The sequence below is a fragment of the Sarcophilus harrisii genome, chromosome 3, assembly GCF_902635505.1.
Source record: "Sarcophilus harrisii chromosome 3, mSarHar1.11, whole genome shotgun sequence".
Lineage (NCBI taxonomy): Eukaryota > Metazoa > Chordata > Mammalia > Dasyuromorphia > Dasyuridae > Sarcophilus > Sarcophilus harrisii.
The window spans coordinates 206050777-206076535 of record NC_045428.1 but is presented as its reverse complement, the minus strand read 5'-3'; the positions used below and the strand labels follow the sequence as shown (position 1 = coordinate 206076535).

Here is a 25759-nt window from a genome sequence, read left to right as displayed (position 1 = left end):
AGTTTTTTATTCCACTCAGCAAATCCAATCACATGTATGGGTTGTCAGCATTGAAATTGAGTGAAGTAATGACACTTATAAAAGTATCTCTGTTGGTTTTTTAACATTATCATGTGCTCTGATGACATTTATCAATCTTCCTCCTTTTTTTTTGGTGAAGAAATATAGTTGCTTTAGTGTTTTTCTTTAGTATCATATGAATTAGAAACAAGATTAAAAGGGAAATATAATACTGAGAAAAAATCATTACAGCCAGTGTTTCTGATAAAAGTCTCATTTCTTTTTTTGCCTGAGACAATTGGGGTTAAGTGACTTTCCCAAGGTCACACAGCTAGGAAGTGTTAAGTGTCTGAGGTCAGATTTGAAAGCAGGTCCTCCTGACTTCAGGGCTGGTGCTCTATCCACTATACCACCTCTCTGCCCCAAAAGTCTCATTTCTAAAATGCATAAAGAACTGTCTCAAATTTATAAGAATACAAGTCATTGTATTGATATGAAAAAATGCTCTAGATCACTCTTGATTAGAGAAATAATGCAAATTAAAAAAAAAAAACCTGTGAGGTACTACCTCACACCTCTCAGATTGGCTAAAATGACAGGAAAAGATAATAATAAATGTTGGAGAGAATGTGAGAAAACTGGAACACTAATGCATTTTTGGTGCAGTTGTGAAATGAACCAAAAATTCTGGAGAGCAATCTGTAAGTTTGCCCTAAGGGCTATCAAACTGTGCATACCCTTTGATCTATCAGTACCGGCTACTGGGTCTGTGTTCCAAGGAAATCATAAAAGAAGAGAAAAGAAATGTTTGTAGCAGCTCTTTTTTTGGTAGCAAAGAATTGGAAAATGAGCAGATGCCCACCAATTAGGGACTGACTGAACAAGTTGTGGTACATGAAAATAATGGAATATTATTGTTCTATAAAAAATGTTGAATAAGCTGATTTTAGAAAAGTCTGGAAAGATTTACATAAACTGATGCTGAGTGAAACAAAAAGAACCAGGAATACATTGTACACAATAACAGCAAAAATGTGTAATGATCAACTATGAAAGATTTGGTTCTTCTCAGTATGTTCAGTGATCCAAAGCAATCCCAACAGACTTTGGACAGAAAATGCCATTTGCATCCAGAAAAGGAATTATGGAGATTTAATGTAAATCAACATATGCTATGTTCACTTATTTTTTCCTGCTTTTTTTTTTCTCTCCCATGGTTTTTCCCTTTTGCCCCAATTTTTCTTTCCCAACATGTTTCACAAAACAATGTGTATTAAAAAAATAAATAATTTTTTTTAAAAAAAGAAAAAAATATTGTATGGATTCTTATTACTTTCCAAATCAATTATGGAACAGTTCATAATCCTACAAATATATGTTTGGACTAGTACTATGTGTCAAATATTGAACATGTTCTTATTCAGCTTTGATTTCAGAATGGCTATACACTTTTTAAAATGTTCAACCACATATATATCTGTATTAAACTTATCTTGTTGTGCAGAAATCAAGGCATTTGTAGGTATTGCTTTCATGTATTGCTTTCATGTACTGATTTCATGTATCGATGATGAACACATGATTGATGTGACCTTTGAACTTAAACAAAAACTTTCAGTTCCTTGCTATAAATTGAGGATTTTACATTTATCAACGATGACATTTTTGCATCATTGGAAAAATACTTTATGAGATGAAGGAGCTAGTCACGTAATGTATTTTTGGTGGACACCTATATCTCGATGCCATACATATATATCAAATGCTTTAGTCTCTCTGCCTTCTAACTTTGGATGATAAAGCACTTGAAGCTACAAAGAATCATAATGGTATTAAGCTACCTTCCTAAAAGAAGACTGTGTTTTACATCTATTTCTTGAATTACATTGGTACCAAGTTTTAAATAGGGGTTTTCTCTATACATAAATTGTTATTCATATGGGTATTAATTACTCTGTTATTCTCACTAGACAGATTAATTTTATGTTTTAGCAATAGATATGAGTGCAAAACTGAGCAATGATAGTTTTTGAGCCAATGATTATGAGTTTTATCTGGCTCTGCTACTTTCTAATTTTAATGAGAATCTAGAATTTCAATCGCCTTCCTTGATAGAACTTTCCCAGAATTCATTATGTTAATATTTCACAAGCTTTCTTTTTTTTGTTTGTTTGAACCAACCAGCACTTTTGTTGTATTAAAATAATTGGTATTTTATACATGACCAGAAACTTTCTACATCCTATTTTTGGGGAAAGATTCTATATAGTTTCATATTTTAAAGTCTGTAATTGGTTTTGACTTGTTTTTCTCTGTATATTACCTTAAACATTGTACTTCCCTTCATTGTTGATTAAGGTCATATGAAGTTTCTGACACTTGTATTTTTAAGATTGCTTTCCTTTAATTGAGTAACATGGCAACAAAATTTTCAGCTCTAGATCTTGATGTGATCTTTCATTTCCTTTCATTAAAGCTGTAATAATTTTCTCAAATTGCTTCTGTCATGACAGTATATAGTACCTGCTTTTTGGAAAATTTCTTGAGAGTTCTGCCTTTTTTTTTTTTTTTTTTTTTGGTTCTTACTATAACTGGCTCTCAAATATATTGCTATGTGTATGTTCTAAAATTATTTTACCCTTTCTGTTAAATATTATTGGATAATGCATTTCATTTACAATGATTATATATTTTTAAGTTACCACTTATAAATTTATATGTTTGTATTATATGTTATTACATATTCATGTATGTATATATATATACCTATATTTTAAACTACTATTCTACTATAGTTGGTCTGTATTAATGATGTTATATTAAAAACGCTTTTTGGAATTCAACATAAGTTTGTCAATCTTTTCAGGATTATTTGAAAATCTGTAGATTTGGTCATTTTCACATTAAAGTAGGCATAATTTTTGTAGGTTTGCATTAAATGGACTTTCCAAGGACCTCAGTCTTCAAATTTTAATAACTCTTTGTCTATATTATCTCATAGAAAAATGGAAACAGAGTTGGTCTCAAAAGCAGGGAAACCAGAGATTTGGTTCAAATCTCACTGTGCCAATATGGACAAGTCATCTAATGTCTCAATCCTTAAGTAAATTCCTAAAACTAAGTTTCTGAAAAGAATTTGACCTATATTGGTAAATAAACTACCTTCACTTGAAAATACAATAATAATGTCAATTCCTATCCCAATTTTATATATTCCAGTTGAAAAAAAAAGAGATTTATTTATATATTTGATTTTTATTTGTTTTTATAATTGCTCTGATTGGCCACACACTTTTGTATGACTTAAAGGTAATAGTCATACTGTCTAAAATTGACTAAAAACTAAATAAATTAGTATGAATATTCGCCTATAACTGGGGACATTTGTTTAAGTTAATTGGAATATAATGAAATTATTCATTTGTTCACTTATTATGTCTTTGTGATTTGCCATTGTTACTGATCAGTGCTATCTGCCTTATAGAATTTCTAAAGGGTAAAGTACTTCTTTTTCTTAATTTTTTCAATGTATATTGCTTTCCTGTCAAACTAAAACACAAAGAAGTAGGACCCCATTCCACTGTTTTCCACATCAAGTTTATCATGATATCAATTTCAAGGGTACCACCTTGTAACCATGTGTTGCCCAAAGTATTATTTAACCACCTCCTCCTTCACTCTCCACTTTCCAGCTCCCTTTTGATATGTTGTCTTATCCCATTAGAATATAATATCCTTAAGGACAGAACTGTCTTGCTTGCTTATATTTCTATCCCCACTATTTAACATAATCACTGGAATATCTTAAGATCTCAATAAATGTTCTAAATACTCATTATTATCTATTTATTTTGTCATCTATTTTCATAACTAAGCATAATTTCTGTAAATTTGCATTAAAAAGACTTTTCAGTGACCTCAGTCAGTCTTCAAATTTTTTTGCTTCAGATTTTAGTAGCATTGGTGAACCACAGCAGGCCAAATAAGAAAGGTTAACTTGCTATGGACAAGAACCATAGCATCTGGTACTTTCTTTTTTTTTTTTTTTTTAACTAAACATCCCAACTAGGTTGTCAATTCAGTTACTTCTATCTACTGTCAGAACTTTCAACTTTTGCTACTTTAGAAGAAACCATGTCATCATGCTACAGATTTGGTAGTCCACTACAATCGAAACCTCAATAACCCCAGTCTATTTTTTAGATAATGTGTTTGTAGGTAATCTAAGAAGTCTATGATTCTCAATATCCTCTCTTCCTTTTTTATTACCTCACCACTGATGCTACTGAGAATCATAGCACTAAGATGGAAGGAATATCCAAATTAATGACATTCTACATTGTTCAAATATGTATTTGAAAGTAGATTAAAATATAGTTTCCAAAATATTCAAATAATCTTTCTTGTTATGAATTATAAACTATTCAAAATAACTTACATTTTATTTAAATGTCTTAGCCACTTATTTTTGAAAATGAAACAGAAAAGTATAACATGCTTCAACTTATATAAAAATGAAAAAGTGATCACTGATATTTTCATTTTATCATTTTAATGAATCTCTTATATTTAAAGTATTTTAAAGATTGTGATTTCATTTTTGAAGTGATTATATTTTTTTCAAAATTACCTTTTTTTTTAGAATTCTAGAGAATCCATCAACTTTTCTAAAATGTATTTGTATAATTTCCCATTATATCTAAAATATAGCTAACCAATTCTTTACAGAGCACTTAGGGAGAATTTCAATGGATCTTGTTCCATAAATTGGTTAAGGAGATAATGCATGCTAATATTCTAAAGCATAAAACATCTGGCTGAAAATGGTAAGGAAGAAAAAATTAGCTTAATATTGATTTTTGGAGTCAGAGTATCTCCTATTGCCTTTCAATACTGTCTGTTTAGAAGAGTATATATGCTACCCAATGAAACCAGGGAATGTTCTCTAAATGTTAAATGTTCATAGGAATTGTCATTGAAAGTTATTGACATTTTTATTTGGAGGAAAGATTCAGAACTGATTATGGCATAAGAGAAGTTACCTTCAGTCAGCTTAAAACATAGATTTCTTGTTTTTCTGTACTGACAATCCACAACTGCACACCACATGTTCAGAAGAAAATATGAGTGCCAGATGTTGTAAATACATATACAATTAAATTTCAAGCAGAAACAGTTATTTTTAAGAAAAGTACTTTTCATGGAGACAAGTTAAGTGTCCTTTAATTTCCATGTTATAATAGTAATGCAGTATAAGCCTGCATTGTTCATATATATGTATTATATAATATACACAAATTAGTATGGAAAGCAGGGCACTCTAACTTCAATTATTTCCAAAGCATGAAGATAGAAGGATAAATGAACTAAGAAATGTATCTGAAGTTAAATTTTTTTTCAAGAGATATATACTATCTATTTCATCTCAATTGGAGTGATAGCTTTCCAGTTTTAAAGGCAATATAATCATTTCAATAAGTAGCAGTAATATACATAGTGATATAAACTTTAATAGATTTTCATATAAATATGATCTAAGTTTCTTATGAATTTGGTCTCCTGTTGCCCAGAAATAAAGTTTAAATTATCTACTACAAATGGTTTATTTCAGTATATTATATTCCAATATTCAGAACCCAAGAAAAATGTAAAGTAAAGTAATTCTGAAGAAGATTCTGAATGTTTAAGAAAAATAATAGGAGTCAATAAAATATCTCAACTCTGCATGGCCTACAGCTCCTGCGTTTGAACAGCCAATAATTTTTTTCAAAAACAGACTTGTGAGTATAACCTCTGTGTGTGTGTTTATGTTATAAAAATATTCTAAAACTTTAAAATGTCAGTTCTTAGAAGTTTGCTGTATATCAATAATATTATCATGTGTTTCTACCTTCATCCAAACAAAAACGAACTTTGAGGAAGAAAAGTATCATTCTCTTCTCAGAAATCTGTTGATTGAACTTCTTGTTTTGTATGACACTTTATAAAATAGTAACTACAATAATGATAGTAATGGATCATATTCTCCCATTTTAAGACAATAATCAATAGAATTCAATTCTGCCCCACCCCACTCCCGCTTCCACAGAGGTGGGAGATATAGGAATGCAGGAAAGAGTCAAGGTGAATGGAAAGAGGATAAAGTCCAGAGATAGAAGAAATTCCTATCAAAAAAGAGAGAGCAACAGTGAGCATAGGGGAAAATAAGGAGAGAAGATGAAAATGACCTAAGACCTCAAGGGAAAGAAACTGTTTAAAATCTTGGACACCAGCATGTAAACCAACAAGAAAGATAAATAACAGATATAAATATGGTTTCTAGATGGTCTAAATGAGTACAAATATCTCTGAATAAATATATTGCAAGAGAAAGGGAAATGAATAAACACCAGGGGAGAGAAAGGATCCTTGAAGTTTCCCAATCATGGAATTACTGGATTGTGAAAATAAAATTTTCACCTGAACAGAAGAAATATTGGGGAGAAGAGAAAAACCTGAATCCATAATGGCAAATATCACCCTCCCCAATAAAAGAAAAACAACTGATTGAAAATGTAAAAGACAGGAGTAAAGTACATTTTATAAAAAGAGAAGTTAAAAAATCGATATTTTTAAAAGAAAACATGATCTATATTAAAAAAAAAAAAAAACATTGATCTCTAAGACTGACTGTGCAAAGATGATTTAAAGATTATAGACTTGCCAAAAGAACATGTCAAATCAAAAAAACCCTGAATGCCATAATGCAAGAAATAATAGAAAAAAACTGCCCAGAACTCTGGACACACACACACACACACACACACACACACACACCAGTGCTAATTTTAAAAATTAGATCATCTCCTGAAGAAATAAAAAAGAAATGATAAGAAGTTATATAAAAATGGCATGTCACTTATTCATCTGTGCTCCAAACAATTTTCTAAGACAAGTTACACATCCACATTAGTGAATATATATTTCCCACTAGGAATATTCCATTCTCACAGAAAGAACCTCCATACTCCAAAATTCTGCTTTATAAGAAATGTATGTGTGTATATGTATGTATATGTGAATGTATATGCCAAGGAAAAGAATTAATTTGTATGAAAGGTTACTATCTTGTGTACTAATAAACTATTATGTTAAATAAGTGGTTCCAAAAACATTTAATTTAATGTTCTAGTTTTTACTAAAAGAGAACAAAGCTGATCCCTTCGTCCTTTGCTATAGCAGCCTTGTCACCCCAAAACAAAAAAGGTTGATCCCACATGTAGTCAGAGCTTATCCAACTTGGATATGTGAAATCGCTTCAGAATAGTAAAGCTCATCTGCCCTAAACAGATATATTTTCATACAAATACAAAGAAATTTTTATCAATAGAATATAATAGCCACTTTAATCTTGTCTCATATTCTTGCTCTTTGAACTAACTAAACTTCTTTTATGTTAATTATTCAATTCAATTTGTCCCCAAATTGAACATGAACTAATATATGGTTCTAGCTTCAGGCCTACTCTTAACAATCATCTTTGATAGAAGAAAGGTAATACTGCCTCACTCCTAAAAAAGCACACAGAGGAAGAATATATGGTGGCTGCTTAATAAATATTTGTTAATTGATTGCTATAAATAAATACAAAGTACAGCAAAATGGATAGAGAACTGTCTTCAGAGTCAAGATGTGGGTTCAAGTGTTTCCTCTGATATATATATATATATATACATATATATATATTAGCTATTTGAATCAAGCAAGTCATTGAAATCCTTATTGGTCCCAGCAATTTTCTAAGGCTATATACAAACATTGACAACTACGTGGCTTTGGTAGTACAGGAAGTTAAGGAGCTTCATAATACTGGAAATTACAAATCCAGTACTACTAATTATAATAATAATAATTTTAGAGGGCCTGAAATCTGGAGAAGTATAATTGAAACAAGGTGTTAATTCAGTGGAATTGATGAGATAATGGTTCTCTAGTATACATATACTTAGTACTTAGCATGGTGATGTAATGGTTCTCTAAGTTCACACATAATCAGTATGCTATAATGATGTAATTACAATAAGGTATATAAGGGCCAACAAGGATTGGAAGATAGACATTCTATCTTTGACCAGCCTCTTGGTGGCTGTCCTGTCTCCTGTACTAAGATCAAGACTGATCCAGAATAAAGAATCTAGACTCTATTCTTGACCATTCTTGTGGTGTCTATCCTGCTGAAACCAAGGCCCATCCAAAGAACCTCCAGAAAACTAGCCCAAACATTACAAATAACGGTAACAATAAAAGTAAAACCAAATATTTTTAATAGGCAGGAATAAAAATTGGGACCATCAGAAAAAGTCATGAGCAAGAGGTGGAACCTTAATTGTATTTTGATGTAAGATACGGATTCTAAGAAACAGAAGAAATATTTTAAAAATCCATTCTAGATATGGTGGTATTCTATGCAAAGACAAAATAATAAATGCTTTATATGATGAATAATGAATATCTATTTTAATTGGAATATAGAACTATTAAATTATTTATTTTATAAAAACTGTAGAGGCAGATGGGAGTAAGATGGTAGAAGGCTTTAAATTCCAGGTTGATTTTTTCTTTTTTGTATTTTATTCAATAGTATACCACTAAAGCTTCCTGAGAGAATGACATAGAAAAATCTCCATTTTAGGAATACCAATGTTGTCAATACGTATCATTTTCTAGTATAAAAAAGAATGGAAGTAAGTAGGGAAGATATGATCTTTTATAACTTTTTAAATAAGATGAGTTCTGGCCAATACATAATGAGAGTGGTAGCTTTATAAATGGAGAGAAGATAAGAAAACTTTGAAATTGATTGGATATGGGAATTTAGGGAAAACAAAGAGTTAAGAATAACTACAACACTATTAACCAAGGTGACTGGGAAAATAGTGAATATGTCAACAGAAATAGAGGTTTATAAGTTCATCTACTCCCACACTCTCATTTTAAAGATGAAGAAAAAGAAGTGCAGAAAGTGTGATTTGCTCATGGTTATATAGGTAGTTAAGTGAAAAGGTCAAAATTTGAAGCCAAATTCTTGAGCCTTTATCCTATAATTTTCCTCTGGTCAAATTGCAGTGGACCACACTGACCACTAATAATAGCATTCTTCATTACCAATAGCTGTTCTACCTCAGATTAACATATGAAGTAGTTATTAATCTATTATTTTCAAAAAAATATTTGTGGAAATTTTCTATAAAGGAAAATTTCATCTTAATCAAGAGAAAATATGCCAAATACCATTAAAAACACTCTAGTTTAATGTGTTAAGTAATACCAATTCCAGGTATTTTTAAAATTAGTTTTTGAAACTTAGAGCAGTAAATCTCAAATGATTTTTAGAACTTTTGAGGGTGATTTCAATCCTTAAGGAATTTCAGAACTTTAAAATTCACTTTGTAGAACCACTGTGCCATAAAGAGAAAGAAAGTCTAATCAATTTCCAGACTTCTCATCTTTACTCCAGAAATGCAGGAGGAATACAGAACATATTGGTTTAAGTTTTTAAAAACTTCAAAGAAGAAACTTTTTATTCTGTCATTGGTATACTGGATTTTCTTTTTACATATCACTTAACATTCATGGTTTTCACTGACATAACATTTGATCTAATAAAAATAATCCTTTTTATATTATTGTTAGCAAGATCATAAAATATACTGGAAATGTGAATCAATCAATATACTAAATACTAATCAGATTCATATTCTATCACCATCTCTATCATTACATTGAAATAAAAAATACTTGCTAGTAGATATACAATAATCCTTTCATACAAATTAAAAGGAAAATTATTAAAACTATTTAATGTTACCCTGCCTGAATGACTCCACACATTTTCCTAAAATAATTAACATTAGAATTTCACTGTTGTAGGGTTTAACAGAAGAATTGTAGCCAAAGGCTTAGTGATTGAAATATCAAAATACTTCATCATAAGATGTTCTAGTCTTTTTCTTTTTATACAAAACCTACAGATAAATTTATAATAATATTGTAGCATAAATCACTTCTTCACAAAGTCTAAATTCTGTAAGTAATTTATCAATCCCTCCAAAGCTGCATAACATATACACATACATTTTATACCAGCTAAAACTATAGCAATTTTTCTTTACAGAGAAAATTACAGTAGAGAAAATTTACTATTCAAATGTATTGAAATTAAAGATTACCTTGTCAGGAAAAGAGTCAACATATATGCTGAGCCACCTAGAATAAACTAATATTTAGAACTTGTTTTTTCTCTCTTCACATCTGGAACTCATTACATCCTGTCCATACTTATTTCTAATCAGTTCTTTTATGTACCTTCAAATGTTTCACAAAAGATCCCAGACAGGTGTACGCTCTAGTTCAATTCCTAAGGAGGAATTTTTGATCAACCAACCTGGATTTTAAGACATAGAACTAAAGAACACAGCAGTGGAAGGAGAAACAGTATTTGAATAAAAGAAATACCAACAGGAGATAGCTATAAATGTCTGAGTCTACATTCTCTAACTCACAGGTGGTCTGTGGTAATGCTAAAACTTGAAATTGCACTGGAAAATGTTTACTTAAATGCAAAAATGATACAATTAAGATATCTTTGTGGCTCCATAGAACAACAGGGTTTCCTAAATGATACCTCCTGACCCCTGGAAATGACAGTAAATACCCATCTGGGTTACTGTTCTAAGACCTTGCTAAGAAAGGCTCTAAGATACAATAGTTGAAGTTTGTGTTTTCCAGGTGTTGTTTAGAACTAAAACTTCCAGAGGTCACAGAGAAATTCCCTCATAGTGTATTAAATTCTCTTCATAGTATATTACAATACAAGATTATTGGCCCAGTGTTTTAAGATGGCATCAAAATGGCACAATGGATAAAATTCTGAGCCTAAAGTTGGAATTTAAATCCAACCTCAGACATAAACTAGCTGTATGACCCTGAGTAAATCACCTAACCAACTCAGTTTTTTCAACTGCAAAATAGCTATATTAGCACCTAACTATAGGGTTGCTTTGAGTATCAAATAAAGTAATATTTATTAAATGCTTAGGACAATATCTGTCAAACAGTAGGCACTTAATATTTTTTGTTCTCTTCTCCTCTTTATTTCTCCTACCCTGAGAAAAGTGAACAGTAGAAAATGTCAATCCAAAATGAGATAGGTCCCATCTAATGTAAAAATTCATGTTATAAATTTAGATACATATAAATAGATAGATGCCTACACATATATATGCAGTGATTCCCAAAATTTTTAGTGCATTTTAAGCTTTAGAAAATTATGAATATTATAGTTTTCATTTACAAAAGAAAACAAAGATCTGCTGAAGTGTCTTGTTTAGTTTTGAGCTCCACCATTCAGCTTTATGTTTGTTTTTGTTCAGTTGTTTCAGTCACATCCAACATTTCACAATCTCATTTGGGATTTTCTTTTCAAAGACAATGGGACAAATTGTCATCTTTTTTTTTTTCCAGCTCATTTTATAGATGAGAAAACTGAGGCAAATAGAATTGAAATCTTGCTCAGTACCACATGTCTACTAACTGAATTCATACTAACTGAAGTTATATTTAAACTATATTGGTGATTCCAGGCCTAGTATTTTATCCACTGTATTAACAAACTACCCAACTTTATGTTGCAAAAGCCCACTTCTTTAGCATAAGGACATTGATAAACTGAACAGTAATTGAAACTATAAGGGATGAGTAAAAAAAAACATAACTTAAAAAACTTCCAATTTTAAGGACCAAAGAAGAAAAATATAATTCTAGCTCAAAACTTTGAATGTGAATACATTAAATAGTTCAATAACATGATGGTGGATTGGATAAAAAAACAAAACCCTATAATATGTTACTCTAAGAATTGTATTTAAAAAATAAAACTGAGGGGATAGAAAATAATCATCCAAAAAAAAAAAAAAAACACAGTTGTCATCATGCTATCAGACCAAGCAAAAAACAAAAATAAAAAAGAATAAACAAAGAAATTATACTATGCTGAGAAGTATAGACAACAAACTAATATCAGTAATAAATTTATATGCTCCAAATTCTTTATCATTCAAAACCAAAAAGGAAACATTATTTTAAAACTTCTAGAAGATATTAAGTTACACTACTCACAGGAGTCTTCAATTTTCTTCTGGAAGTTTCAAACAAATCTAACAATAATAATCAAGATGGAAAGTATGAAACTAGCACATGGAATTTTTTAAAAAGAGTTCAAAGTAAAATGTAAAAATGTAGAAATAGCCATTACATTCTCTATTCTTGATAATGCAATAAGAACAGAAATTGATTCAGGTACCACAAATAAAAGATAAAGACACAAATGGAAATTTAATGATGAAATCTTAAAGGAGTGCATTAAAGAACAATTCATAAAAATAATGTGTAAAAGAAAAATTACAATGATGAAACAAAGACCCCACATTTCTAGATGCTGTTAAAGAAGTTATAAAGAGAAAATCAAATTCTAGAAATTATATTTCAGCAAAATAGAAAAAAGATTATTTACGAACTAGATTTTCATTTTAAAAAATAGAAGCCCAACAAATAAATAAACCTAAAGTTAGCAGAAAAGAAGAAATATTAAAAATTAGAGAGAAAGAGAAAACATAAAAATTAATGGAAATATAAGCTTTTTGTAAATATCTAGTAAAATTGATAACCTTTATCTAATATGATTTAAAACAGGAAATCAAATCAATAAAATAGCAAAATGTACTAGATGAAATCATAACAAAACCAGAAGAAATAAAAAAGAATAGAACATATTAGGAAAAGTTACATACATAACTAAAAATACACACACACAAATACACATACACACAAATACCTTCAAAATTTTTAATACCCAAACCATCAGAAGATAGTTTTTGATCTCAGAAAAGGAAATAAATCTAGCTATAGAGGAAGCCATGAATAAGAAAAAAGTCTTATACACTCTAGAATATTTATGTCAGTACTTTTCATGATGACTAAGAATTAGAAACAGAATAGAGGCTCATCATTTGGGGAATAGCCAAATATATTGTGGTACATGAATGTAGTGTGCTGTAAGAAATAATGCATGGTGAATTCCAAGAAGCATGGAAAGATCAGCAAAACCAAGTACATACAGTAACTACAACAACATAAATAGAAAGAAATATGACATATCCAAAATCAAAAGTAAATATAACAAAATTATAAAGATCCAGTAGGACTCAAATGAAGTTAAAATAGACATCTCTAATCTTCTTTTTGGAGAAAATCCACAGTTGTACACATTTCACCAGTTTTCAGACTTTTTCAATGTATATATAAGTTATGCTGACTTTTTTTTCTCTAAAAAATATACTATTTGTCACATGTGATAGTTCTCTTGGATGGGGAAATAAATAAAGGACATTATGGGATATTATGGTGATATAAGAAACAAAAAATATCAACAAAAGCTTGCTTTAAAACTTCTAGGTAGGTGATTTATTACTAAAAGGACTACAAAGGAATTGAAATGTCTCGCTTAAAAAGACTTATATGGAAAGCAAACTGAGTTTCTCTTTCAACTGTCTTGGCTTCGGTCTCTACCACATGCATACTAGGTCAATGTTTAATCATAAATAGAGAGCAGTGAAGGACTGTTGAATGGTGAACAGCCTCTGCCACAGTGCAAACAGAGTCTTATGAATACAAAAATGTTCAACTATTTAATCAAAGCCAAGCCTATTTCAAAAAAGCAGACACATCAATAATGAGGGAAAAGCCCAAAGAATTATATCCTTTCAAATAATCAATATTCTTAAAATGGGCCTTCAAGGTATATGTTATTTGGCTATAAATATTGCAGCCTCCTTGCCTGACTTTTCACCATTAATTTGCATCTACTGTCCGTATCCTTCAAGATTCAATTAACCTCTCACACAGAAGGAAATCAGAATTAATACACCTAAGCAGAATTTTAATAAACTACAATTTGGTACAGAAGCCCTTAATGTTGCTGTTGAGAGAACAGCAATTATGGAATCTGAATATTGCTCAGAATCTCAAGTGAGAAAATGTTCTTCCTTGACCTTCAATTGCATTTTCCCTTCCCAAGGACCAAAAATAGGAACATCATACCAACATCATTGGTGCTTAAGAAAAAATACATTTGTAAAAAAGAAATGAAAGATGATCTGCACATTTTACTATGTAATAAATGGTCCCTTTTCATGACTATATTACGTATATTACAAAAGTGATGCCTTCCTCAAAGTTATAGGAATAGTAAAAAATGCTAACTCAATATACCTGGGAATTTTATCACTTTTTTTAAAATTCCTATTTTTACCTTTCTGCTCTCTGTTCACATATGTCTGAACAGCTCCTTGTTGTTACATTTCCAGGAATCAACCAAAGGAGAACTAGGCCCATCAGTACATTAAAGGGAGAAAGTCACATTCACAAATACCAGGGAACAAAGGTGAAAAGAAAAAGTCATACCTTAAAAATGTCTTTGGAAACATGATATAAGTGAAGGAAGACAAGTAAAAAGAGAAAAATAGTGTATGAAACAAATTTGTGCACAGATTGTGTGATTTGAGAGTACATACAGATGTATTTAATTGCACACATTGATTTATGCATATAGGAACATAAATGTCATTGATTCACGGAATATGAGAGCTGGAAGGACCTTTTGGGACATCTCATCTCACCTATAAACTTGAACAAGATTATCCTTATAATATGCTTCCAAAGTGATCATCCTTCATTTGCTTAGAAAACTCTAATTTAGACAACATTTAATCTACTAAAGGAAGTCCTTTCTTCTTGATTTTTTTCCTTAACTAGGTTTTATGCAACTCATACCGATTGCTCTTATTTTTTACCTTCTGGTACCAAACAAAAAATAAATAAATAAAATCTGATCCTTCTTCTACAGATCAGCTCTTTAAATACTTGAATACAGTTATCAGAGCTAACTATCTAAAATTCAGGTTAAAATAACCAGTTTCTCCAATAGAATGAATGAGAAAGCATGCACTAAGTATCTACTATATGCCAAGTACCATAATAAGTGCTGATGATACAAATACAAAAGGTAGTGTCTGCCCTCAAGAGAATTATATTTGACTGAGGGAGGCAATATGCATAGGGAAGTCTGGAAAGGTATGAGCATTTTCAGCCCAAAAGTTGCAAGGATAGTGTGTGAAGCAATAGTTAATAAGATTATGAAACACCCCCATCCAGGAGCAGTCAAAAGAAGCTTTTATTAAGCTCCTATTTTATTAAGCATCTACTAGGTAGTACGGCATTATACTATGCTCTCAAGATAGAAAGAAAGGAAAAACAAACATAAAGAAACTCATTCTAATGGAGAAGGAAACAGGCCAGCAACTATGTACAAACAATAAATTGGGGATAATATCAGAATAAATTGGGGGTAATATCAGAGGAAAGGCACTAAGAATAAATAGAACTGAGAAAGCCTTTTTTATAGAATGTGAGACTTATTTGCAACTTTCAGGAAGCCAAATAAGGCAAGAGGTAGACATGAAGTCAGAGAGAATTGTCATGAGAGAAAAAGCAAAGAGGCTATTTTGAGTGTATCACAAAGTCTACAGAGGGGAATTAAGTATAAGATTGGAAAGTTAGAAAGGAGTCTGGTTATAAATGTCTTTAACAGTCAAACAGAGAATTTGATATTTGACTCTGGGGAAAAGAGGAAGCCATTTAGCTTAGGGAATAGGTCTAGAGGAAAAGAAAGCAGACCTACATTTTAGGAAGATCATTTGATGGCTGATAGAATGGTGTGAGAAGAGACTACAGGTACCAAGATGAACCGGAAGACTATCACTATGTCTACATGTACCATGACAAGAGCTTGTACTGAGTAGTGAAACAACAGAAGAGGAAAAAACCAAAGATGTTAATAAGTCAAAATAATAGGACTTGACTACCAGTTAGATATGGTAGGAGGGCATTTAAGAAAATAAGGAATCAAGGATGACACTTAATTTTCAAGCCCAAATGATTGAAATGATGGTGGGATCCTCAACAGTCATAGGAAAGTTAAGAATTGAGGAAGGTTTTGAGGAAGGAATGATAATGAGTTTAGGTTTTGATATGTTGAATTGAAGATGTCCATAGAATATCAAGTATCATATATCTGGAATTGGAGATGCAAGATTTGGGAGATAAAGAAAGAAGTTAATGTTGGACAAGTAAATCTGAGAATTTTCCGCACAGAATTGATCATTGTAACATTGAAAGCCAATTAGATCAACAATATTGAAAGAAAACAGGACCCTGGGCAGAGCTTTAAGATACATCTAGTTAGTAAGCATAACCCAAATGAAAATTCACCAACAAGACAGAGATAAGCAGAAAAAGGACTGCCACAAAACTTGGAGAGAAGACAGTATCAAAGAGAAGGTGATAAATAGTGTCAAATGCTATGATCAATGAGATTAAGAAAAGTTCATTAGATATGACAATTAAGAGTTCATTAATAACTTTAAAGAAAACATTTCAATTGAATAATGAAAGTGAAAGTCAGACTGCAAAGTGAGGAAATTTCAAAAATGAAGTAGTTTAGAAGAAAAAGAAGAGTTTAATCACAAAAGGGAGAACTATAATGATGACATCTAAAGGGGAAAGATGAATCAAGTAAGGGTTTTTTGAGGTTAAGCATATCTATAAATAGTAAAAAAGCAGCCAGTAGATTCAGAACAACTGAAGATTGGTGAGAAAGCAACATGTTGGAGAAGACAGGATTGAATAGGATAACTTGTAGGAGTAGATTGGTTTGCTTTGGCAAGGAGAAGCGACACCAATTCATGTGAAACAAAAATGAAGGAGGAGACTGTAACAGAAGGCATTTGAGTGAAGTTAAATGAAGAACAGGGAAGAGAACTCTGCAGATGGCCTCATTTTTTTTTCAGTAAAATATGAGGCAAGGTTCTTAGCTGAGAGTGTAGGAAGAAAGGAATCTGTGGGAGACTTGGCAAGGGATGAAAGGGATTGAAAAAGCTACTGTGGTAAATGTGATGGTAAGTCTGTTAGAGAGGTATAAAAGAATTGTCTTGCATTAGTTAGGGCCCAGTTAATACTATGTAATACAAATTTGAAGTGTATCAAGTCAAGAAAATTTTGTCATTTCTGCAGCTTTGTTCATCAGCATGACAATAAGAATGAAAAGTAGAAGTTATCCAAGCCTGGGATTTGGAAGGGAGAGAGATCTGTAGAATAAAGGAGTAATAAATTGAAGAAAGGAGGACAGTGCAGAGCTGAAGTGATCTTCTAGGAAGGGATCAAGATGGGAATGGAAAGAAAATGTAAACATTAGAAGGATGGTATCATAGGAAAGAACTAGGAGATAAATGAAAGTCATGGGTAGGATTAAGAATAAGGTTTAGATTTGCAAGGTAGAATGAGAGCTATAATGACAATAGATTACCATCAGATAAAGGAATTTAAGAGTTCATAAACATAAATGTGAAGCACTGTGGATGATGACAAGATCAATGGTATAACTTCTATGTGTATCTCTAGTGGGCTGGAAGAATGTCATGAAAAATGAATGCAGCAGTTTTGATAAATTAAGGTATTTAAGGGAGTATTGATATGCATGATATGTAGACAGACTTTGGGGAAGAGAAAAGACTGTGAGAGCCAAGCACTTAACTCAATGAAAAAGGAAGAAGAATGTCCTAGAGATTCACAGATAATAGTTATCTGTTATGTATCATTGATTAGGTGATAAATGAGTACAGAATAAACTTTAAAAAAGGAGAGATTGTTGATTAATTGTGATGGAAGGAGAACCTGGAAGTAGTAATCAAGGGAGAAAGGAGAACTCCCTTTGATGAGTGATTGAGTGAATGAGGAGGAGAAAAAGAAGGAGGAGCTGATGGAAGGGAATGGGGGGAGAGAAGTCACAATACAGAAACAAAGTCCAGTGTAAAGGGCTGAAACTCTTGAGTTAATGCACTGAGGTCAGACAACTGAGCACTTAAGACTAATTACTGATTGGACAATACTCTATAAGCATAAGCATATGCTTGGAAAATGGCCCTTCCCACTCTCCTGTGCTGGCTCAATAATTGGTGTATACAGAGAATTGGAGGAGGGACTAGGGGGTGGAGTAAGACTAGCCAGGATCACTTCTGGGTGGAAAACGAAGAAGAGAGGTTGTGGAGATTCTGCATCCATCCAATTCACTCCTACCTCTAAAGACCAAAAATAAAGACCAAGGACTTTTGCTTGTCCTGACTCTGGCTGATTTTAAGGTATCCAGGGTGCTAACTTGGCCTTCACAGTCCAGGAATTCAGCAGTAGTGTCCATAGAAGAATGAAAAATAGCTGGAAACGTTCCTTAAAATGGAGGTTCTGGAAGGATTCAACCAATCAGAGAAAGGGCCAAGGGTCAAAGTATGAGATTAAGAGTGAAGTGCACTTCTACATGGGTAGGAGGTAGAGGCAGAATGAACTTCCAGAGTGAGAAAACTGCTGTGAACAGGTAGAGAAAGTCCAAAAAGTCAGGAATGCAGCTTAGGGAAGGATGAAGATGCTAGAAAAGTGGGTCCAAAAGCAGAAGTCTTAGAGATAAAAGGACTACAGCCTCTAAAGCATAGACTCTGGTGTAGGAGAGAAGAAAGCTGCTGGAGGAGATGTGGAGAAGATGGCTAGAGAGCAGGAAATGGCACACATAAAGATAATATCAAATCTTTATCATTCCGTTCATCATCCTCTGCCTGATCACCTCACCTATGACCCAAACTAGCTCTGTGACCTTGGACAGGTCAGTAAGTATTAGTGTTCCAGACATATTTTTTTTTTCTTTTTAGTAAAAAAATTCTCCCCATAGAGTACACTTTTAGGTCACGAGACTTTTCTGGTTGTCACATCATTCTTTTGACTGATATTGAACTTAAGATCCATTAATATATCCAAATCTTTCCCCAATTGCTTTCTAATTATGCTTTCTCATTGTTAAATGAAACTTTTAATATCCATACATAATAATATATCACATGCATGAAATACGTGAATTTCATCTAATTATATAGAGGTCAAAATAAGCATGTCAAGATCTTTTAGACCTATCATCTAACGCTATCCCTCCTGACTTGATGTTATCAGTATGTTTGTTAAGTATGCTCTCTATGCTTTTGACTAAATGACTAATGAAAATTTTAAATCGTATAAAGCCAACCAAGCATGGATCCCTGGGGCATTCTACTAGAGACTTCCTTTCAAATTCAATTGATGATTCATTAATGATTACTGTTTAGATCTGTTTATTCAGCCAGTTTCAAACCTCCTTAATTATATAATTATATGATAAGGAGGAGAAGGGAATAAGAGAAGAAAGAGGAGGAGGGGAAACAAGTTGAAAGAAAGAGAAGCAGGAGGTATAGAAGAAAGAAGAAGCAGAGATGTGGCTCAGTAGATATAGTGCTGGACTTGGAATCAGGAAGACTCATATTCATGAATTAAATTACGAGTTGTGTGACTCTAAACAAGTCATTTAACCCCATTTGTTCAGTTTCCTCATCTATAAAAATAAGCTGGAGAAAAAAATGGTAAACCATTCCCAATATCTTTGCCAAGAAAATCCCAGATAGGGACATGAATAGTCAGACACAACTGAAAGAATGAATAAACTGGTGATGATGATGATGATGATGGCATTTTATAAAGCATTTCAATGTTTGCAAAGTAATTTTCAATTTTTTTTTCTTTTTGTCCTCACAGTAACTTTGAGTTAGGTACTATAATCATCCCTATTTTACAAATGAGAAAACTGAAACCAATAGGAGTTAAATTAGTTGTCCAGATTCACTCAGCTAGTATTTAAGATAGGTTCTGAACTTGGATCATCCTGACTCTAGTACACTATTTATCTAATCTAGTACCTACCTAGAAGAATTATTGTGAGAATCAAATGGCATATTTGAAAAACACTTAGTACAGTACCAGTTTTTCTAGGCAAAGTGTATCTACAGCATTTTCCTGACATATTATGTGTGACAAGGTCTTTTCTTTGTCTTAGCTCCTTAGCTATTTGTATGATTCTGAATACATTGTTTAACCTCTTTGGATCTCAAATTAATCATTGATAAAATGAGGAGGTTGGACAGATGACCTTCAAGGTCTTTTTCAACTCTAAATCTAGGCTTCTGTGAGTCTCTTTTTTGGATATGTGAGTACATTAATGCTACTACAAGTCCTTTCAGAAATAGATTTAAGAGGAAAAAATGACAGAGGCATAGGAGCCTATATAGTATCTTTGTATCAGATGAGAGAAATAACAATATTTTTATTAATAATTTTAATGTATTTTCTCAAAAATATTGTTATGTGAAACCTGCACTGTATTAGGTGCTGAGATACAAAGAAAAATCCAAACATTCCCTGCCCTCAAAAAGCTTACATTTTAAATGGAAAAGCAATATTAATGTATAAGAATAAACATATTAAAACATACATATACAGCAGATTAAAGAGACAGACATAGTAGAGCCATTGATTTTGTCATCACCCACAAATGCTCCATATCCATGTTTATAAACTCTGAAATTCTGATTGTAATCTCTTGTCATTACAACTCTCATTTTTCCATGCAAATATAAACCTATTCTTCATCCTAACCATGACTTTTATTACCTCTGTCTCCCAGTTCTTTCTTAGAATACCATCCTTCCAATGGTAACTTCCTTATCTTCCCCATCTTGATTCCCTGATAACCTACTTCAGCTCTACTCTGTACTCTTTTCTTAAATCTCTTATTCCTACACTTACAGAAGATCTTTCCCTTCCAAATACTAGAAAAGATAAAGCAATAATTTCCATTAGAGAATTCTGGATTTAGAGCTAGACAGAGCTTTAAATCTTTGCCTCTATGTCTCTCTGTATTTCTTTGGCTCTGTGTGTCTGTGTCTCTGTCTGTCTCTATCTGTCTCTCCATTTTTCTCTGTTTCTCTGTCCCTGTCTCTCTCTCTCTCTCTCTCTCTCACACACACACACACACACACACACACGCACAAATATACACAATTTATTTCTTTGGAAAAGAAAGTTTTGAAAAATTTAACTTTATTGTTACAAATAAAATTATGAAATCATTTAAACTCCTAATATAATCATAGCTTTTGAAGTCTGAAATAGTAAGGTTGAGGGTAGAGGGTAGGAGAATGCATTAGTTCTACTGATTTTGAAGCCAAGTGGCACAATTGATAGAGAACAGGGACTTAAATTCAGGAAGATATGTGTCTGAATAGTGCTTCAGCTACATGCTAGCAATATAATTCTCGGCTAGTCATTTAACTTCTCTGCACCTCTGTTTTCTAATCTGTAAAATGAGAATAATAGAATCTATCTTTCAGGTTGTTGTGAGGATCAAATGAGTTTATCTATTTACTTTGCAAATTTTAACGTATTGAATGTTAGCTATTATTGTTTATTATTATATTGGAGCCCAAGTTCATTACAGTGGTATATTTTTAAATTGAATTTTTAAAGGCATATTTTCATTTTCTTGCTATATCTCTCTGGTAATATATAGTAAATGAAATGCATATAATATGCATTTCTCAAACAAATGAAATAAACGATCTTGGGTGAATGCTTAGAAGGACAAGAGTTCTATCAGAAACCAACTAAACTAACCTCTTCTTTTTCTGGGAACTTCTGGTTCAAGAGCAGCTGGTCAATAAAGTTTAGAAGATTAGTGTTACATTGCTCCAAATAGTTGAATAATGGGAATTTTTAATGGGTTTCTTTGGTCAGCGACTGGAATGTGAATAGTCAAAGTGAAGACTGTAGTGGTAAGCAGAGCTGAACTTGAAAGGCAGGAAAGACCCGGCTGGAGTCCAATTCTGATTGAACACTTTCTAGCTATGTCATCTTTGGCAAATCACTTTCCTCCTATGAGATTTAGTTTCTCTGTTTAAAATAGGAACAATGTTTGCATTATCTATCTAACAGGGTTCATGTGAGGAAACACACACATACATACAAACACACACACACACACACACACACAAACCCTTTAAATTGTTATATAAATTGTTAAGTAAAATCATATTTACAATGACCAAATAGGGAAAATGTGCTTTTGGCAATTATTTCCTTTCCACATATCTGCTCACCATTAAGGTTTCTTGTCATTTCATGAATTGGACTGAGAAACAAGTAGCAAAGTTTCCATCTCTTTTTGTTTGTTTGGCAGAGATTAGAAAACATACTGCTCTCCCTAGTCTACCCTAATATAAAAGAGAAAATAAAAATCTCCCTTCTTTGAAATAATGATTCATCTGGGAATCTTTCATGTTAATTCTCATATCAAAAAGTTCTAGCACTAAACTACAAAGTTGTACTACTCAGTTGACATACCTCGCAAAAACTTTGGCATTGATTTTTCTTTAGCTCCCATGATTCTTTGCAGGGTTCCAGACACTAAAAGAAAATGGGAAAAGCATATATTTAGATATAAATAAAACAAGAAATAATGCTAACCTGAACATTTTTTAAAACCTTAAAAAGTTAGCTTCAAATTAGCTTATTTAAAAAGTTCACAAAACCATTTTCTTGAGTTTGGTATTAACACTTGCAATCAATGTGTAATCAATAAAACAAAAGGGAGTTACAGGACACTACAATAATTGCTAGGAATGGAAATATCCAAACACCAGAGAATAAAAATGTTACATATTGTGGAAAATTTTTAAAGAGCATTGGACCTGAAGTCAGTAGCGTCAGACAACTTAAACTGTTTATCTGTTTCCTCATTTATAAAATGAGGATAATAACAGAACCTGCCTACTAGGGCAGCTAGATGGCACAGTGAATCAACTGCTAATCTTGAAGTTAGTCCATGTGGTCTCAGGCACTTACTTTGTGACCATGGGTAAGTCATTTTACTATGTTTACCCCAGTTTCTTCATATGTAAAATCAGCTGAAGAAGGAAATAGCAAAGCACTCCCATATCTTTATGAAGAAAACTTTAAATGGGGTCATAAAGAGTTGGATATGATTGAAACAACTCAATAATAACCCAGAATTGCTGTGAGGATCAAATAAGATAATCATTGTAAATTGTAAATAATTGTAAATTTATAGCAAGCACTATAAAAATGTTGACTATTGTTATTATGACTTGTCATTTGTTAGGCGTTGGCCAAGTCATTTAATTTCTCTGGGCCTCAGTTTCTTTATTTACAAAATTAATACATTAGACACATGACTTTTGAGGTTCTGTCTGTCTAGGTCTAAATCCACAATTCCCTTATCTTATGGAAATTATTGCCTTATCTTTTCTAGGTTTTTCAAAAAAAATTTTATTTCTTAAGATTAAGCCAGTGTCTTATTAGAAGCAGCTGACTCCTAACAAAGCACATAGAATAGGCATTTAATGACAGTCCCAGATATCCATATTTATAAAATGAATAATATATAGATCATGTACAGAGTACAATCCTTTTACTTACATTTACTATAAACTAGAAAGAAAGAGGGATGGAGAAATAGTTTTGAAAAGTATCCTTTTCCCTATAATACTGTTTTCACAATTCTTGGTATTTTTCAGTTTGTCAAAAGATATTTCATCTTGGTAATGAAAGACCAAAACAGATATCATTATTGTTATTCTTTTTTTTTTTTAAGACAAGCCTGTGATTTCACTGGTATAAGAAAGCTTCTCTCCCCAGACAGATCAGTATATGTTTTCTGACCTCATATCTAAAAAGTTGTCTGCAGGGGCAGCTAGTTGGTATAATGGATAGAGCACCATCCTTGAAATCAGGAGAACTTGAGTTCAAATCTGGTCTCACACAATTAACATTTCTTAGCTGTGTGACCTTGGGCAAGTCACTTAACCAAAATTATCTCAGCAAAAAAAAAGAACTATTATTTATTTTTTTTTACTAAAAAGAAAAAAAATATGTCTGGAACACTAATACTTACTGACCTGTCTAAGGTCACAGAGCTAGTTTGGGTCATAGGTGAGAAACTACTCTGAAAGTAGCTCTCTAGTTCTGTTATACTACCTCTCATAAGCTCCTATGGCCATTTTGGTCATCTGATGGCCACAGTAAGAAGCAACTCATAAATTAGGAATATGCACTATAATAATGAGAGACTTGTGTGCCATGACCCAGTACTTAATGTCTTTCTAGGATAATGAGGCACAAAGAGCTTGTGCTTCATTGACATAATATTCTAGATTCCAGGGTCATTGTCCTAACATAATGAGACATGCTATAGGACTTTGTTAGAAAAACTAAAATACAATGGATAATTTCAGTCAACAAACATTTATTAAGTAAAATACATGCACATGTTTAGATTTAAGGTTAGGGTGGATTAGGATAAAATTAGGGTTAGTGTTAAGATTAGGGTTTAGGGCTAGGTTTATAGTTAGAGTTAGGGTTAGGGTTAGGGTTAGATTTTAGAGTTAGGGTTTGGGTTTAGAGTTTAGGATTAGGGTTATTTGACAGTCACTGCTAAGTTTTGAGGATGCTACAACAAAAATGAAGGCAATTACCTTTCATCAGATAAATAACATATACATTTAGGTAGATATTATACATAAGCAAATTAAATAGAAATTAATGTTAAGGTGAGCAGGGTAAAAGCAGCTGGTGGATCAACAAAGGCCTTATGTTGAAAATAATACTTCAGCTTAAACTTTTAAAAAAGTTAAGGGATTCTACAATTTGATGTTATGTACATGATGATCAGTTCATTTTAGGTTTAAGGATCAACCTATGCAAAGATGACAGATGTGGTATCATGTGTGAGATTATCCATTAGTACATTTTGGTCAGAGTTAAGGGTTTATGAGCAGGAGTAATAAATTAAACTATTTATATATTAAAAATCATTGGCAACTTGATGATATAGTGAATAGAGCACTGGCCTAGGATCAGCTGTGTGACCTTAAGCAAGTCATTTAACCTATGGCTGCCTTAGTTTCCTGAAGTGTAAAAGGTGAATGATAATAGCATTTACTTCATTATATTTTTGTGAGAAATAAATGAAATAATGCTTATGACTTCCATAACATACTACCTAGAACATAGCAGGCTCTAGGCAGAAATATTATTGATTATTAATATTTATTAAATACTGTTCTGTTTAATTAAATTGTATTTATTCTGTTTTTTAGATTTATTAAATTTTATTTAATTAAATATAAAATAATTAATAATGGCAATAATAATCCTTATGAAAAACTAGGAAAAATAAGTTAAATACAGATTATAAAGTGCTTTAAAGAACACAGAGAAGGATTATGTTATACTATAAGGAATAAGGATATCAGTGAAATTTTTCAGCCATGAGAAAGATCACGCCAGTACTTCAGAAATTTCACTGTAATTCAGACTGATTAATATAGGCCCTAGTTCTCCTGTATGATGGAGACTTGATTTAGAACTGCCTCCTAATGGTTGGTAGACTGAGTGTATTTTGGGGTTACCAGGAGAATGTACTTTTCTAGAAAAATGTATTCCTCTCTAGTCTTTAAAAGGAGCTAAAAAAATCCTATTTGGGTGGTTGTTTTTACCCTTGTCATTGTTGTTTATTTTCCCCTAATTTTTTTTAGAATACCCCTTTTACCTTTGACTTTATGCCTTCTTTGTAGTACAAAAAAAATGTGGGAAGAGGATATTTCTCCCTGCCATTTTTCTGAAGGTTAGATTAGAATTCTGGATTTCCCAAAAAGATATACTCATAAATTACTCTTTTAGCTAA

General features: G+C 32.0%; 1 protein-coding gene across 1 annotated transcript in view; it reads right to left on the bottom strand.

The window, feature by feature from the left end:
• ANOS1 (anosmin 1) overlaps positions 1–25759 on the bottom strand; it is a 230743-nt gene that overhangs the window by 71748 nt on the left and 133236 nt on the right. Inside the window, exon 3 of the mRNA XM_003765590.3 lies at positions 22399–22461. Coding sequence (XP_003765638.1) covers positions 22399–22461 — 63 coding nt within the window. The remainder of the gene's footprint in view (positions 1–22398; positions 22462–25759) is intronic.